The following is a 17,626-nucleotide window of genomic DNA, read 5'->3' as shown; positions in this document are numbered from 1 at the left end:
CTTTCCTCTTACTCCTCCTCAGCACCTCACATCAGTATTTTAAACCATATTCATGGACATCTTTGTTTTGCAACTGAAAGAGGAGAACAAAACTTGGGATGGGAGGAAGGGCTGAACAGCAGAAAAGTGAAATAGGAGAGAGGGCATTTGTGCCCAACAGTCCCTTGAACTAAGTTTGAGCCTCGTTTTTTTTTTTTTTTTTTTTTTTTTAAAGATTGTATTTATTTATTTGACAGAGAGAGCACAAGCAGGGGGAGCGGCAGGCAGAGGGAGTAGAAGAAGCAGGCTCCCCACTGAGCAGGGAGCCCAATGCGGGGCTCCATCCCAGAACCCTGGGATCATGACCTGAGCCGAAGGCAGTCGCTTAACCAACTGAGCCACCCAGGTGCCCCGAGCCTCATTTTTGAGAGTGAAAGACTTAACCACACTGATGGACTCAGGCAGAAGGCCTTTTATTCAAGATGGTTGGGATCAGTAGTTGTTTAACGAAAAAGTTTTATAAAATACGGAATAATAATCTTTTAAAAAAAATTAGTTTCAGAATTAAAACTTAGTGATTCATCAGTTGCAATAACACCCAGTGCTCATTACATCACGTGCCCTCCTTACTGCCCATAACCCAGTTACCCCATTACCCCACTTACCTCCCCCTCCAGCAACCCTCAGTTTGTTTTCTGGAGTCCAGCGTCTCTTATAGTTCGCCTCCCTCTCAATTTTCATCTCATTTTATTTTTCCTTCCCTTCCCCTATGTTCATCTGTTTTGTTTCTTAAATTCCATATATGAGTGAAATCATATGATATTTGTCTTTCTCCTACTGGCTTATTTCACTTAGCGTAATACACTCTGGTTCCATCCATGTGGTTGCAAATGGCAAGATTTCATGGAATAATAATCTTAACAGAAATGTATGCATCTTTAATTCTATTTTAACCTAAATAAATACACTGTAAGTAAAAATTATTTGCCAATCTTTTGATTTAGGGCCAATATCTAATTAGCTGCACTGATTAGAAATCTTTGTCTTGTTTTTCTTTAAACCACAGCCTCAATTTGTCACATTTAAGCTTCTTTAAACTGATGTAAAAATTAAATTAATTGTGAAACAATGTAAGTATAGAATTCTGTATTTTCTCTAGTCTTTTATAGTTACCTCTCACAGGCCTCATTTGATAACAATACTTGTAGCAACTTTCCTTTGGAGGGAGTGTATACCACTATAAAAGGGCAACATGAGGAATCTTTATGGTGACAGAAATGTTTTGTATTTTGACTGCTTTAATGTCAATATCCTGGTGTGTTATTGTATTATAGTTTTTCCAGATGTTACTATTGGGGGAAATTACTAAAGGGTACATCGGATCTCCCTGTATTATATCTTAAAATTGCATGCGAGGCTATAATTACCTAAAGTTTAATTAAAAAAATATTTATTGAGCCACTGTTATGTGCCAGGCACTTTTGTAGATACAGAAGATATTGCAGTAAATGAAAACTAAAAATTTCTGCACTTATAGAGCATACATTCTAATGGAGGAGAAATTCTAGTGGGTGAGCCCAAATTTGCCCAGTGTTCTGCCTTGGCGTGTAACACAGTGCCATTCTGGAGGATGGAAACATGAAAGCCATAGGGTCATTTAGAAATAGTGCCCTTGATATGGTCATTGACAAGGCATGTTCTCATGGAAGATGGAGAAGTTGTTCCACATTACTTTGCAGGCAGCAGATGTGAGTGAGTGGAAGCCCACTTGAGAAAAAAAGGACATAGGAGGTGCAACATAATGATTCTAGTTGGCTTACTGGTTTGTGGGTACTTAAAAAAAAAATGAAAGCTTTGTGGAGGAAGCTGAGGGTCTGCTGCTATCAGATGGAAGGCTATAGAAAAATTGACATTTGAGCTATATTTTCTGCTTTGGTTAAAAGCATCATCTACTTTGTCCCTCAGGTAGAGAAATATTAGTCTTACTTGTCTCTTCCCCTTCCTAATGCTCTATATCTAATCTATGGACTGGCTTACAAAATGCCTCTCTACCTCACCCCATAAGATATTTCAGAACTCTACTCTAAGCAGTCCCCACAACATGCGCTGTCCTCCTCATCACTGGCTTCCTTATCATTTCTAAATACCCTCCTTGTATTTGCATATGCTTTTCCTACCGTCTGAGTTCCCACCCTTCCATTCTGCCTAAACTCCAACTCAAGATTTAACATCTGTCCTAACATAACCTCTTTTCTGGAACTTTCCCTAAAATCCTCACAGCTCAAAGTCAAGGAAAAGATTCTGTCTTTTACCACCACAGCAGTTTCTATATAGCTGCATTATAGTATTTGTCACATTGACTTGAAGTTATTTGTTGCCGAGTCTGTCTCCACTACAAGTCCTGCCGCTAAGTAATACAGGAAGGATTGGGAAATCTTTCCAAAAGTATATTCCTTCCTGTAATTGTTTGGGGAAGGAATCTTGCTCATTTCTCGATTTGTGCTTATGCATTCTCGATCCTGGAGTGTTTGAATGTTCAAGTTTCTCTTGGAGGCAAAACAAGATCAAACCTAGCAGCACCCCGCCTTCCCCTGGCTCCCCAACTCCTAGATGACGGAGCTCTTTGGCAGTGTCCAGAATATGCCTTTATGTCACCTAGAAATGATTTGCTTGAAAAAATATCATCACTATTTGTCTTCCTCATTTGTTCCTTCTATTGACCTTGTGCTAAGGACAGCAGCTGTTATCCCAACCATGTCCATACCTGAACCTTTGATTCAGGGAGATTTGTGTTAATTCAGGTATCACTGTACTATGAACCCTGTCTCAGAGATCATCGGTTTTTTAAGGATTACTCATACAAAGGACACTATGTATTACTGAGCTTGAGATCTCTGTCTGTAAATTTGGTTGTCATCTATATAGTGCCTGAGGTTCTTTTACATCAAAGAAATATATAATGCTCTAATTTATCCACATCCTTACTCTATCTACCAAGTAGATGCTATGTTCTCTAGCTGATATTTTCAAAACATTTCAGAGCCACACAGACCTTTATACTACTCTGCAAAATAACTATGAGGGCTTCTTGCGTTTGCCAGTGCTTTTGTAATGATACATGGATAGCAGTGGGTATCAAGGTCCAAAGGAGGACAGTAGAGTGCCCTGAGACATACTCTGTGTTTTTATTAACACTTTAGCTCACCCATCCTACATTTTTTTCTGGTCTGATGCTATGTTATTATTGCTATGGTCATACACCGTAATCACGTACACACATGCACACAGAGAGACACATACACATACACGGAGTGATGGTATATATATTTCTATTGTTCTCTTGAAGACTCTTAGTATTATGCATGTTATTTCACACATAAAACATTTAACAACACTAAATTGAAAGCAGAAGAAGCAGGGGAGGGAACAGAAGGTGACAAATGAAGAGGGGGAGGGAGAGTGGGAAGGCAATGTGTAGCAGGAAGAGGCAAGGCATATGGGAAAACAGGGATATGTCAAATTCATAGAAAATAGCAAGCCAATATCTGATTGATGGCATGTATTTGTCGTGTGCCTCCCGGTCTTCAACCTAAGGGGTGCTGTCCATGAGAAAGGTAACTGTCTCACAGTGATAGAGATCCCTATGTCTGCAGCAGCCATTGATATAAAATTACTGACCTAGAAGTTGTTCTCCAAAGACTGGAGCATAGTGTTGGCTTCCTTTTATTTATTTTATTCTTTCCATTCACATTTGAGAGGAAATCCCATCTTTTTTTTTTTTTTTTTTTTTTTTGTCCCAGAATCCCTGGAGGGCAGATTTATTCACCTACAGTTTCTAGAAGCCATCTGACTATTATCACCATGGGTAAGCCCAAAATCCCTTCACTCAAAACAGTTCAGAGAGCACGTAGCCGGAGCTCACTCAGCTGCTCCTTCTCTGGCACTCTCTGTGGGCTTTGTGCTTCTTGGATGCCAGACATGCAGAAGTGCACAGTGGAAAGAAGGACTTTGAAGTGGCACAGACCTGAATTGAAATTCTAGCTCTGAAATAATATGACCTTGGGAAAATTACTTAACTTTTTCAAGCCTGTATGTCCTCAACAAATTATTTAATGACTAACTGTATCAGCATTAATACCTGGCATATCAAGTCCTATAAATGGAAGTTTCTTTCTTCTTTATATCTACCTTAGCTGTTCACTCTTTGGGAATCTCAATTTGGACAGAAGCGAACTCCCTAAGATTCTGACTTCTCGAAACGTATCTGCCAACTTGGAAAGTCTCTGGCGGCCACAATCAGCAGTGGTGGTATCTTGGGCAGAAAGCTGTCTCACAGAGGTGGTGGCTTCATTGATACGATAACTTCAGGAGTAGCTATCACAAAGAGTTACAGCAGGGCAGGGAGAAAACCAAAGCGTTATTGTTGAAGGAACTGTGTTGTGCTGATAACCAAACATGCTGGCATTACCTGTAGGTGAAAGAAGTAGTTGGAGGAAAGTCTAAAGCCAATCTGGAGATATAGTGTCAGGACAGAACAAATATACTGTCTTGTGCCCTTATTAATGCCTGGGTTTAGCCAAGTTTAAAACAAGCCAGGAGACTCCTCCTGCACAACAGATTTACTGGCCCTGGTCAATTTTGCCCTATCTACTGCCTTATTCCAGCATGATTTCATGTAGATTGCTAATGACTTAACACTCTGTCTGAAAGATTACACAAAGATTTGCAGATCTCCTTTTGGTTCCCTATTCCAGAAAGCAAGCTGTAACCTGGGTCAGAAAATATTTCCTAAATATCTGTACTTTCTGTTATTGTGTGGCTAGTGTCTTTAGGAATCACTAAGGTTTTAGAGCAAAAAATTCTGAATATGATCCTAGGAAGATACATCTGAATTCTGACAAGTGCAATCATGGGAGAGTAGGACCTGAATGATGGACAGAATTTGAGTGAGTAGAGAAAAAATGATCTGGCCATTCTTAGTTGAGAAACGAAGAAATTCGTGCGAGTGGGGATGATCTTGGCTTAGTCAAAGTTTAAACACAAGGTAGTGAGGTTTCAGCTGGAAATGAAGGAGGCGGGAGGAATCTCTGTGAGAAGACGTCAGCACCCACAGACTTTCAACCCCCTCATACCTGACACAATTAGACAATATGTGGGGTTTAAAAAAATTTTTTTAAGATTTAATTTTAAAATCTCTACACCCAATATGGGAATCCCGAGATCAAGAGTCACGTGCTCTACTGACTGAGCCAGCCAGGTGCCCAGCAAGATGCACTTTTGAGCACTAAGCAACTTACTTTATAACTGGCAAGAAATCAGAAAACATTTAAGTGTTCAGACTATTTCCTGTCAATGCTTTAACAATCACCCTTCATGTGAGAAGCACAAAGACCCTACATGACACTGTGGAAAGTTTCACTGTGTGAGACTTTTTTTTTTTTTTTTTTTTCCTGTTAATAACGGGGTCCATGAGTTCCTGAGAACCCCTCTCAGGTGGGTGATACTATGTCTCGGGTTGCCAAGTCTGGAAAAAGAGGACTTGACAGATTTCTTTCATCTAAGAGTTATTTATTTATTTTTTGTACTTGACACTGCTTTGAAGGTATCGAGGAAGAGCAAAACAGCACCTTGCAAGGACAGCGAGATATCAATTACTTTTAATTACTCCCAGCTCTCTCCCTTAATTACCTACTATGGTAGCTGGGATTTATTGCAGAGCAATAATAGTGGTGCTTTTTGCATTTACATAGTCACTTTCTCCGAGGAGTTCAGTGTACTCATAGATATGACTTCTCTATTAATTTAAAAATTTTAAATGTTAAAAAAATTTTCCATGGATAAGGAAGTTATAAAATGGGAATTACATTCCCATTTTTCAGGTAGGACATATTCTAGAGATAGTTCACAGTAACAACCAAACCTGAGGGACCCTGATAATCACCTTTCCTCTCTATATTTTACATGTTTTGTTCATTATACATGGTTCTTATGTTTGCTGATTAAAAAATATTTTCCAAGATATATAAAATAAAAATATCACAAGAGATTAAATAGTAATAATCCTATCAGGAGTGCAATTCTTTTCCCACTCTAAGATTCAAATAATGGATCCCAACTTATTATTTTTTTTAGTATGAAAATTCTTGCACAGTAGCAAAATATTATGAATATGCCAAAAAGAATTTGCATTTTTAGGTCCATTGATTGGAAAATATGTAATTAGAAAATTTACTGTGAACTGTGCTGGAATATTTTTTATTCCATCCATTATCCTAAAACAAAAAATCCTGTGAGATAAGTGGTGGTAGCTCTAATTAACCTCATTCTGTACATGCAGAATGTTATTCACTCCAGTCTACATTTGATGTGCTTATATCCCTATTGCTTCAGACCTTGTAACTCCATTGCTTCTCAGAGGTCTGCCTCCCAGTGTTGAGAACAATTGATTTAAGTTTTAAAACCATTGTTTTCAGGAACATTTGCTCATACACAGAATAATTATGTTGAACTTAAAACAAAGAACTGAAGAACATCATTCAACATTCAAGAGCTCCTCAATAGTTGGTGAGCTACCCTGTAGGGTTAAAACTACTTAGACATTAAAACAATGGAATTTACATGCTTCAGAGGGTTTCTTTCCCCTTATCTTGTCTGTTAGAATTAATAAGTTAGAAGCATTCTGCTCAGAATGGAGGCTTGATTGCATGCCTTTTGCTAAGGATCTGAGACGTGAGGAGACTGCAGTTTGAGATACTTACAGAGTAAGCACCTTTTGGACCTGAAACTGCCTTGCATAGTTTCTGTTTTTATATCTTATTGTTTGTATTTAAACATGCTCTACTGCTAATAAGCATATACTAGAAATTATAAGGTTTTTATGCCCAGGCTAGAGGTGGTAAGGGAAACAAAGTGTTTTTTTTTTTTTTTTCTAATTTATCCTATTTGAGTAGTAAATTATGGCCCACAAGATCACAAAGCATTAGGATCATCTTCTTTTAGAATTTTGTTTAGTAGTCTTCCCCTGTGGTTGTTGTAGATAATTTTAGAAAACAAGTGAAGTTTGGAAAAAGGCAATGGGATTTTGATTAGGAGGCATTTATTCCTAATTCTTGTTTAGATTTTAACCATATATTGCTTTGAGATGCAATTAGAATTACCATACACAACAAAACTAAATTTATGTTGCATCTTTCTTTTAAAGGAAAGGAAGAGTTTGGAAGTAACATTTTGTTTATTGGGTAGGATATTGAAAAGGAATTTGTAAATCAGCGATTGCCTCTGAATCAGTTTCTTGATTATATTAATTATTTGTTATGCCATTTACAGAACAAGGTTAATTATAGCTACCCTCACTTATCCCATAGGATTTTTTAGGAGAATGGATGGAATAATAAATATACCAGTATGTCTAAAGTGAGATATTCAAAATACAAATTGTAACACTATAACACTGTTTTAGTACAGGAATATACTACAGAAAGGATTTTTTTTTTAAGTGATAATATTTACTATAAAGGAAAGATCCTCAGAATTGGGGAGGGTAGGGGTCAAAAAGGATAACAGGGAAGGGAAGAAAAATAATTTAAGTTCTCTGCTGTATCATTTCATTGGAGAGAATTCCAGTGTCAGGTTTGGGGTTTGTGAATGATAGGGCCCAGTAGATGCAGAGAGGGCCTTAGACTTCTGTGACCTGTGGAATTCTGAAGGGCAGGGGGTGGGGCTGACACTGCTGGGATCTAAAGTGGGTATGTCTAAAGCTGAAGTTATTGGCTGCCCCCATAAACCAGCTTTTGCTCCGTTATATCTCCTCGATTGTCCAGTGAGAAGGTGATTTAACTCTAAACCCAGAACTGAAAGTTTTAGCCACTGTCCTCTTTTCTTTTTCCTCATCTTCCATATCGAAGAAGTATTAAGATGCCATCAAAAAATTTTCCCCATGGGGCACCTGGGTGGCTCAGTGGGTTGAGAGTCAGACTCTTGGTTTCAGCTCAGGTCATAATCTCAAGGTTGTGAGATTGAGCCCCATGTCGGGCTCCATGCTCAGCAAGGAGTCTGCTTGTGATTCTTTCCCTGTGCCCCTTACAAATACAAATTCTTCTCAAGTGCGCATGAACATTCGTCAGAATAGAGATCACATATTGGGTCATAAATCAGCCCTCAACAAGTATAAAAAAATCAAAATCATACCATGCATGTTTTCAGACCACAATGCTATGAATGAAGTCAACCACAAGAAAAAATATGGAAAGACCTCAAATGGAGGTTAAAGGACATCCTACTAAAGAATGAATGGGTTAACCAGGAAATTAAAGAAGGATTTTAAAAAATGGAAGCATTTTAAACATGGAAGCAAAAGAAAATGAAAGCATGACAGCTCAAAACCTTTGGGGTGAAGCAAAGGCAGTCCTAAGAGAGAAGTATATTGCAGTAAAGGCCTACCTCAAGAAGCATGAAAAGTCTCAAATACAAAACCTAACCTTACAGTTAAAGGAGTTAGAAAAGAAACAGCAAATAAAGCCTAAATCCAGCAGAAGAAGGGAAATAATAAAGATTAAAGCAGAAATACATGCTATAAAAACAAAGAAAACCAGTAGAACAGATTAACAAAACTAAGAATGGTACTTCCAAAGAATAAAATTGATAAACCCCTAGCCAGACTTATCAAACTTGGGTGCTCCCAAGTTGGGAGCATAAATATTTATAATTGTTAGATTTTCTTGATGGATAGACCCCATAATTATGATATAATGCCCTTCTTCTTCTTTTGTTACAATCTTTCTTTTATTTATTTATTTATTTATTTTTTTAAGATTTTATTTATTTATTCGACAGAGATAGAGACAGCCAGCGAGAGAGGGAACACAAGCAGGGGGAGTGGGAGAGGAAGAAGCAGGCTCATAGCAGAGGAGCCCCATGTGGGGCTCGATCCCATAATGCCGGGATCACGCCCTGAGCCGAAGGCAGACGCTTAACCGCTGTGCCACCCAGGCGCCCCTACAGTCTTTCTTTTAAAATCTAGTATGTCTGATATAAGTATGGCTACTCTGGCTTTCTTTTGACCTCCATTAGCATGCTAGATGGTTCTCCATTCCCTCAATTTCAATTTGCAGGGTCTTTAGATCTAAAATGAGTCTCTTATAAGCAGCATATCGATGGGTCTTTTTTTTTTTTTTTTTAATCCTTTCTGATACCCTATGTCTTTTGATTGGCCCATTTAGTCCATTTACATTCAGAGTGATTATTGAAAGATATGTACTTAGTGTCATTGTGTTACCTGTAGAGTTGGTGTCTCTGGTGATGTTCTCTGGTCCTTTCTAGTCTTTATTGCTTTTGGTCTTTTTTTCTCCACTCAAAGAGTCCCCCTTAAAATTTCTTGCAGGGTTGGTTTAGTGGTCAGAAACTCCTTTTGTTTTTGTTTGTGTGGAAAACTCTGTATCTCTCCTTCTATTCTGAATGACAGCCTTGCTGGATAAAGATTTCTTGAGTGTGTATTTTTTCCTATTCAGCACATTGAGTATTTCCTTCCCCTCCTTTCTGGCCTGCCAATTCTCTGTGGGCAGATCCGCTGAGAATCTGATCTGTCATCCCTTGTAGGTTAAGGATATTTTTTCCCCTTGCTGCTTCCAGGATTCTTTCCTTGTCTGTGTATTTTGTGAATTTGATGATGATATGCCTTGGCGATGGTCAGCTTTTGTTGAACTTAATGGGAGTTCTCTGTGCTTCCTGGATTTTGATGGCCTGTGTACTTCCCCAGATTAGGAAGTTTTCAGCTATAATTTGTTCAGATAAACCTTCTGACTCTTTATCTCTCTTTTCATCTTTTGGGACACCTTTGATATAAATGTTATTACATTTTAATAAGTAGTTGAGTCCCTAAGTCTACCTTCGTGGTCCATTACCTTTCTTAAGGAAAGTCAAATTAAATGCAGTGTTCACATTTTTATTTTGTCATGCTCATAGACACCCAGCTACTCACAGTATCCATTTTCCTCTCTTTGCTCCTTGATCTTTTGATGGTATCTGGCAAATGAAAGCACTGGAGCCTTTGACTGGGAGACTGTGAAACAGGCTTGAGAACTATTATTTTTGAATCTTTGGGGGGCTGCTGGGGCACTACTCAGTTTATTAACTTGAAGTCCATGATCTCACACTAGGGAGACTGTCATTGTCTCTGTAGTGTCTTTAGTTATTTCCCATGTGATTCAGCAAATGCCTGACTGCTCTTTTGCTCTTCTCCTATTTGTCTTGTTTTATCCCTAGATAAGATTCCCAGGTTCACAATCAGATTTGGTTAAATGCCGTAAGTGCTTCTCTATCTGGCCTATGAAGTTCTTTCTCTGCTTTTGGCATATTGTTGGATAAACAAATGTTCTAATCTAATTTATACTAATAGGCTTTTGTAAAAGTGTTCTTCTCTGGAGCTACCAAAGGAGCATAGAATTTGCTTTCTTGTCTAGATACTACCCAAATGACTTGCCTATGCAGAGGCATCCTGCCTCTTTCCCTCTTGACCTTCCTCCCTGCAATCTTTTCAGATCAGTGGGTTGCCTTTCTTATTAGCACTCTGAGAAACTGAGAGGCGAGTACAGTAATAATCTTCCGTCCTCCTCTTCATTCATGAGCATTTCTCTTTCTTTTCTGTGCATTTTAATTCCTCTAATAACCCAGCCGTAACCATAGCCAGTATTCTTTCCTAGGTGTCTGTGTTCCTCTCTTTTATCTTTTCCTTGGGTGATAACTGCTTATCAGATTTTTGCTGGATTTTCTTTCAATCTCTCAATACTGATTCTGGCTCTATAATAAATCTGACTCGGTATCTTCTTAAAGAAATTCCATCATAAGTGATAAGTTCATTCAACTCAACACTCTCTTAAGATTCTTCAGGGATCTTAAGAAGAGGTTTCAACCTGGCTGTTGCAGGTTCTTTTTGTTCTGAATGGGGCTCGCCAGTTCTAAGCTCATTGCAGTTAGATGTTGGGAGGCATTTCCTTAGATGTGAAACCTGAATCACCCCTATGAGGCTTATGGCAAAGTAAGCTGTTGCTGGCTTACTCACCCCTCAAAAACTCTCCCCAGACAACCATTTGCAAAATCTCTGAGAAATTGATTATAGAAGAGTTCAAACTTTGGAAAGACCCGTGATCTCCATTTCTGTATGTCACAGAGACAAATACAAAGGGGCATACAGGGATTGGCAGAAAGGGGTGTGTGGACAACTAATTTTGTTGTCCTCAGCAACCCAATTTAAAAAACTTCTGAAAACTCCTTAGAGACCATGCTGGGTAATTATACTAGAATTCTTCTTCCTTGGATGTAGCCTGGCGGTGAGTTAGTTTTGCCAAAGTTTTTGCTGAGCTTCACCCTTTATTGCCTTCTTTTCTTATATTTAAGTGTGTGCTGTCAAAAGTGTGTGCTGTCTCTACCTTCATTATTTCTAAACCAACATGAGAAAATAAGCAGGAACAGAGGGACCTCTTGATGACTATAAAAATATGTGTGTGTAGGTAGGGTGTAGAGTTGATGGTGCCAAGAGGGGTGCTGGTGTTTTAAGATGTACCTGAGATTTGTTTTAATCAGGTATAGTAAGACACATAGACACAGAAATGACTTTCACAATGGAAGAAGTTTTTATACTCACCAATTTCTAGAAACATGAAGCATGGCATGCCATGCTGGGCCACAGGGAAACACCAGGGCTGCCAAAGGCAGAGGGAGCAGGAAGCAATGTGGGCAAGAACCATTCCTACAAGACCCCTGGTTCTTTTTATTGTTGGAAGGTGTTTAGAAATTAAAATCTGAGAGCTAGATAAGCTTTTTCTTTCTTGAATTGTCTTGCTTTGTTACATTTACTAAGATATCTAGAAGACTGATCGGGAATAAGTGAGGTAGGGTAAGCAGGTTTAGGATTGGCTAGTTTGAATAATTTTGGTGGGCTCTGGTAAATAAGGGCTGTCTCTAGTTGTCAGGTACCTGGCCCTGGGGTAGATGGAAAATGGCCCTGAATGTAAGAGCTAGCTAGATAAAAAAGGTAGTTCTGGGGTCTGGGCTTTGGATTGGTTGGTTTGCATATGAAAAGCATGCTCACAGGCAAGTTGTTTGCTATCTCTAGGAAATTGGCTAACCTTGGAAAGGACAGTCTCTTCTGTTGTCATGCAAGATGTCAAAACACCAGAGTAAAAAGACACGTTCAACACAGTTGGTAATGTTTAAAAAACAACACCAACAAAACACAACCTGATTTGTAGCACTTGCCAAATTCCATAGGTGCTTGTGCAAGGCTATTACTTAAACGTAATCTATTTTTAAGGACAGCTTCTCTGACAGATATGGCTATGCAGGAGTGCTTTGATAAGGAAGAAATTAGAACTAAAATGGTATGATAGGGGGTCATGATGGCACCTGAGGCTGGGAATGGATTTCAGTCATGATCAATTTAGTATTTTCTTCCCTGCATATGGTGATTCACTTTTATCCCCTGTTCAAATGATTAATGTATTTACAGTTGCATTTACGGTGATGTTGCCTAAAATGGATTAGAGAATCCAGCGTGGAATTAGAATTTTTCTTTAAAATTTGAGGAAATAAAGAACAGTTTGTGGAAAATTTTATTTCACCACCTTTAAGTAAGAAAATAAAACAAAAGGGGGCACCTGGGTGCTCAGTTAAGTGTCTGCCCTCATCTCAGGTCATGATTTCAGGGTCCTGGTATTGAGCTCTGTGTCAGGCTCCCAGTTCATCAGGGAGCCTACTTCTCCCTCTATCTCTACCATTCCCTCCTGCTCATTCGTTCTCTCCCTCTCTCTCTCAAAATAAATAAAATCTTAAAAAGAAAACAAAACAAAAATTTTCTTCTGAACCATGTTTAAGCCATGAAATTTAGAATTAAAAAAGAATTAAAAACTTACCTCTAATAATTCATGTTTTAAAATGTATGTGTAAGTGGAAATGTTAATATTTTCACAAATTCATGTTTCAGAAACTCATGTTTCTTTAAAAAATTAATGTAGAAGAAAAATAGGAAGGTTAATTTTCTCATAAAAATAATCTTTTCCTGATGTTGGGAGATAATTCTCCATAGCTTTCTTACATTTCTATGCATATTTTGGGCAGAGCTACTAACTGCCTTTCTTCTATCTTTTCCAGAATATCTGCCCAGAAAATAAAGTTGGAAGGTAGAGATAGTGGCCCTCCTGGAACTCAAGTTGGTCAGGCTTAAAGTCTATTAAAAAAAAAATTCGAGTTCCCTAAGTTTAGAGTTCCTCTTCTGTAGTGTAGCCCACTGTGTTTATAGGCATCTTGTGGGAATTAAGCCTCAGGGAATTGGTGCAAATGCTGACTTCCTGCTTATGACTATTGCTGTGAGAAACTGTCCTTCGCCTCTGATCCAGGAGTCTCATGTCTGCTACCCATCCTCATGAAACTGTGGCAGATTGACTTGTTAGCTTGCAAGCAGGGTATAAGCTCAGCCCCACCATAGTTTCTGACACCTAGAGAAACTTGTACACATTTGTGCCAGGGTACATTATAAGAACATTCAGAATAGAATTGCTTGTGATATCCAAAAACTGGAAATAAATAAAATGTCTGTCAATATTGAAATAGATAAATATATTTTATAGATTTATATGATGAAATCATACACAGTAGATACACAAGTGAACAAACTACAACTCTGTGCAGCAATGTGGATTAATTATATAAGCGTAATTTTAAAAAAAGAAGCCAGTCACAAAATTATATGTACATCCTGATCAAAACAAACACAAGTAAACTATATTTTTAAAGAGAAATACATTGGTGGTAATGGTGTAAAGAAGATGAAGAAATATTATATGAAGAGTATAAGTCATGATAATTACCCCAAATGAGGAGAGAGGGTTATATGAAAGAAGAAACTCATGGGGGATATCTATCACGCTGTCAGCACTCACTCTATGTCTGACCCAAGTGGTAGATACATGGGTGTTTGCTTTATATTTATTCACCTTACTGTGTATTTGCATTTTATGTGTTTTTTGTGAGTGTGGTATTGCACAACCAGAGTGGTTAGAATTACTTCAGAAACAATTCCTTCATCTATTATTCTTTGGGTGATATAACCCAATGTATCTGTTCACTGTAAAGAATGTAAACAGAGAAAAAAGTAAACTTTATATTAAAGATTAATTAAGCCTTTATAGTCAATAACCACCAAGTTATTAATGCTTTGTTGAATAAGTTTCCTTGAAAATGTTACTTTTACAAATATGCCAGACTATTAAATTGGGAATCAGAGTTTGTTTTGAGATTGATTTTTATGTGCTTCACTTTTGAGAGTCAGTACTATGAACACATACATAAGGAATACATCTCCTTGAAGTGCTTTACAAAAGGTGATAGGGTGATATTACTTATTTTCAAGAATATACCATTAACAAAATAGGTACTTGGAATTATTGATGCTATATCCATGTGTTATGCTTTTGAAAGAACATAAAGTGTATGGTCATTTGATCAAATGCATGTAGTGGTTAAGAAAAATTTTATTTTTCTACTCCTTTATGTTCATTTCTATGTATTAAATATTAATCTTTCTTTGATCTGCCAATGTATGCATGTCTAAGGCATCCTCTTTGCTGATCAAAGTATTCCTATTTATTAAAAGGAAATCTAAGATTGGGAAATTCCCAATCTTAGATATTTTAAAAGATTTTATTTATTTTAAAGAAACCGAGAGAGAGAGAGGGAGAGAGAGAGAATGTGTGCCAGGAGAAGGGCAGAGAAAGAATCTCAAGCAGGTTCCCTGCGGAGCAGGGAGCCCCACACAGGGCCTGATTCCAGATACCTGAGTTCACGACCTGAACCAAAATCAAGAGTCAGATGCTCTACCGACTGAGTTACCCAGGCGCCCCTGAGATATTTTTAAAGGGAAAAAAAAAAAAGTTTTAAGGTTTTCCTGATTTGTCAATAAGGTTTAAAAAAATAATAGAGATAATAATTATGAGACTGATTTAGCTGTATAGTATGTTGAGTGGCTGAAACATTAGCGCTTTTTTTGTATTTTAAACAGTTTGAAATTCTTTCATCTTATAGCTGCCGACAATTATATTACAGTTTCAGAGATCAGTTGTAAAAATGCTCTAGAGATGAGGAAACGAATGCCAAACAAGGAAGGGACTAAGACAAGGCCACAGAATTAACAGTAAGATTCAACAGCAAGATGTCAAGATTCAAACCCAAGTTTGAAGTTCTTTTCTCAACTGAATCACAAGTCCCCACCTCCAAAACCAAAGCTGTCAATACTTGAGGAAAGTCTTCTATGACACCTGCTCCCTTCTTCCTCAAGCCCCAGTTTGTCTCCTTACACTTTTCCACTCAAGTTGAATCACAACTCTCTAATTTTAGGCTCAATCCCTTTTCCTAGATAGGATGTGTATGAAGAAGAGAGAAGAATGAAAGATTTCTGCAGCCCTGTGGGTTGATTTTTCATTAGCATAAATATAATCAACCAGGCCAACAGAAGACTCAGCAGCAGATGGCTAGTAAGATCCCCTCTTGTTCAGTATATTCAGAAATGGAATTAATTTTTAATACCACATATTAGCAATCTTCTAATACATAGGTAATCTCCTTGCAGCCCCTTCCAGTAAGCACAGATGCTGCTGATGGAATAAATGGAAGTCAGCCTGATCTAATAGAAAGTGTTTTTCCACCTTTTCCTGGGATAGCCATTTTAGTCTGAATTTTACTGGCAATATACTTATGAGACACTCAATAACTGTTAGCTCTATTAGGCTATGGCTGAGTGAATGGATCATGGCATAGTAGGCAAAGCACTGGACTGGAAGTCAGAGAAATTGAAATCAGGTTTTTGACTTTTTTGGGATCAAATGATAGAGTAAAAATAAATAATTGACTCTTTTGGTTTCAGTTTATTCATTTGTGTAAACAAGCAAATAAATGAATCTGATGATTTCTAAGTTACTGTTAGCTAGCTCTGTGTTTCTCAGACACTGTGAATGGTAAATACCACTCATTCCTTCAACTATTCCAAATAAAAAGAAAATAACTATGTTTTTAATCTAATGACTTAGAGTATATTCGTCAATCTCCAAAGGCCTTAACCGACATTTTTATTCCATAGAATAAAATAGGCACAATTTAGAAGACTCTTGGTATGTTTCAGGTACTACATTAATTACTTTACAAATGCTATCTCATTTAATCCTTTATGAATTAGTTATTATTATCATAACTTTTTAGATGATGGAACACACGCTTCGGGAACTTGAGTAACTTGACCAAGGCCCAGAAGCCACTCCTGATTGGTAAGACATGATATCAACTCATTTCTATATTGCTTCAGAGTCTGTGTTCATAATCACTGTACCTGAATGGAACATGGTAATACAGGATCATCAAGGGGAATCACTGGGTTAAGATGGGAGGATGTAAATCGTTTTATTTCAAAGGTAATATGTAGTTATATTCTTGATATGCAAAATTAAAATAGCACATGGCAAATGTAATTTTCCTCCTTACCTGCCCTTTCATTCCCACTCCCCTCCCAACAGCATAAATTGCTCTCTATAGAGTAGTGTATGGAGACACGCTATTTTAGTGACTGAAAGGAAACACAAGGAGGAAGGAGGGGCTCTGAGGTAATAATGTTCTGGTACTTGATCTGGGTGCTTAGTTACCCAGATGTGTTCATTTTGTGAAAATATATCAAGCCTTTATGACTTGTATACTTTTCTGTATGCATGTAATATTTCAGTTAAAAGCATGTCTGAGTTTCTTTCATAGCGTATGAGGAACAGGGGTGGCACCCCCTGTCATTGGCCAGGTCCTCTTCAGGGACCCAGAGGTGATCCTTCTGGATCAGCCTTTTGGAGAAGAATTCCTCCATGCCCTCATCCATGTGGGCACTGAGCCCATTTTGTATGTGTGTGATATTTCAGTTAAAGCATGTCAAGGAAAATACCATGATACTGACTGCTAGTTGTCCCAGAGCCTCCCTTTTGGGAAATTATGGAAAAATCTTGTAAAAACTGAGTTGCAAGAACAACTTTCTCTCTTTGTTCCTTGAGGATTAATGATTCTACATTGTAATTTCTGGAATCCACTTTGGTTATACCATTTGTTGGGAGCCTCCTACATAATTGGCACGCTCTGCTTAATGTATTTCCCCATGTGAGGCTGCCCCCATTCACAGAAGAATGCCTAACTCAAATTGCGCTTCATTTTTAATCCCAATTGAGCTCAAACCTCAAATTTTCACAGTTGGTCTCCTAAGGCGGAATACCTCTTCCCTGTTAATCTGGTTTCCATGAGAAAGATATCACCTAGAGAAGTTTTATCCATCTCCATGAAATTCTGAGTGGTAACTTTTGGTATGTGGAGCCTAGCACCTTCCACTTCTGTGTCTCTTAGGAGGCCGGCATGCCTATGGAGAGCACCTGTCTACAGTTGCTCTTGGCCATGAAAATATTTAAAGTTTTTGCTCACCAATGTCCATTCTTCTTCTCTGGGCTATATTTCCTGGTAGGGCCATTTTATTCGTTCTGACTGCTGGGTTGAGATTGAAAGTGGTGTGTTTCACTTTCGGAGTGGAGCGTGTGACCGCCAGGAAGAGAAACTTTCAAAGCCCTGTCTTATCTTTCTGCAG

At 38.0% G+C, this 17,626-nt stretch overlaps 1 protein-coding gene across 3 annotated transcripts in view; it reads left to right on the top strand.

Annotated features, from left to right (window-relative positions):
- NSUN3 (NOP2/Sun RNA methyltransferase 3) overlaps positions 1–17,626 on the top strand; it is a 449,969-nt gene that overhangs the window by 127,493 nt on the left and 304,850 nt on the right. Inside the window, exon 7 of one of the 3 annotated variants that reach the window (XR_007188714.2) lies at positions 16,222–16,286. The exons of 1 other annotated variant lie outside the window; for it this stretch is intronic. Coding sequence is in view for 1 of the 2 variants with exons in the window: in XM_044381248.3 (XP_044237183.1) it covers positions 16,222–16,254 (33 nt within the window). In the remaining variant the exon portion in view is untranslated. Of the gene's footprint in view, positions 1–16,221; positions 16,379–17,626 lie in introns of those variants that run through there. One more of the 3 variants, XM_044381248.3, reaches the window with a different exon arrangement.

This window comes from Ursus arctos, unplaced genomic scaffold (assembly GCF_023065955.2).
Source record: "Ursus arctos isolate Adak ecotype North America unplaced genomic scaffold, UrsArc2.0 scaffold_4, whole genome shotgun sequence".
NCBI lineage: Eukaryota > Metazoa > Chordata > Mammalia > Carnivora > Ursidae > Ursus > Ursus arctos.
This window is presented reverse-complemented; position numbering and strand designations above follow the sequence as displayed.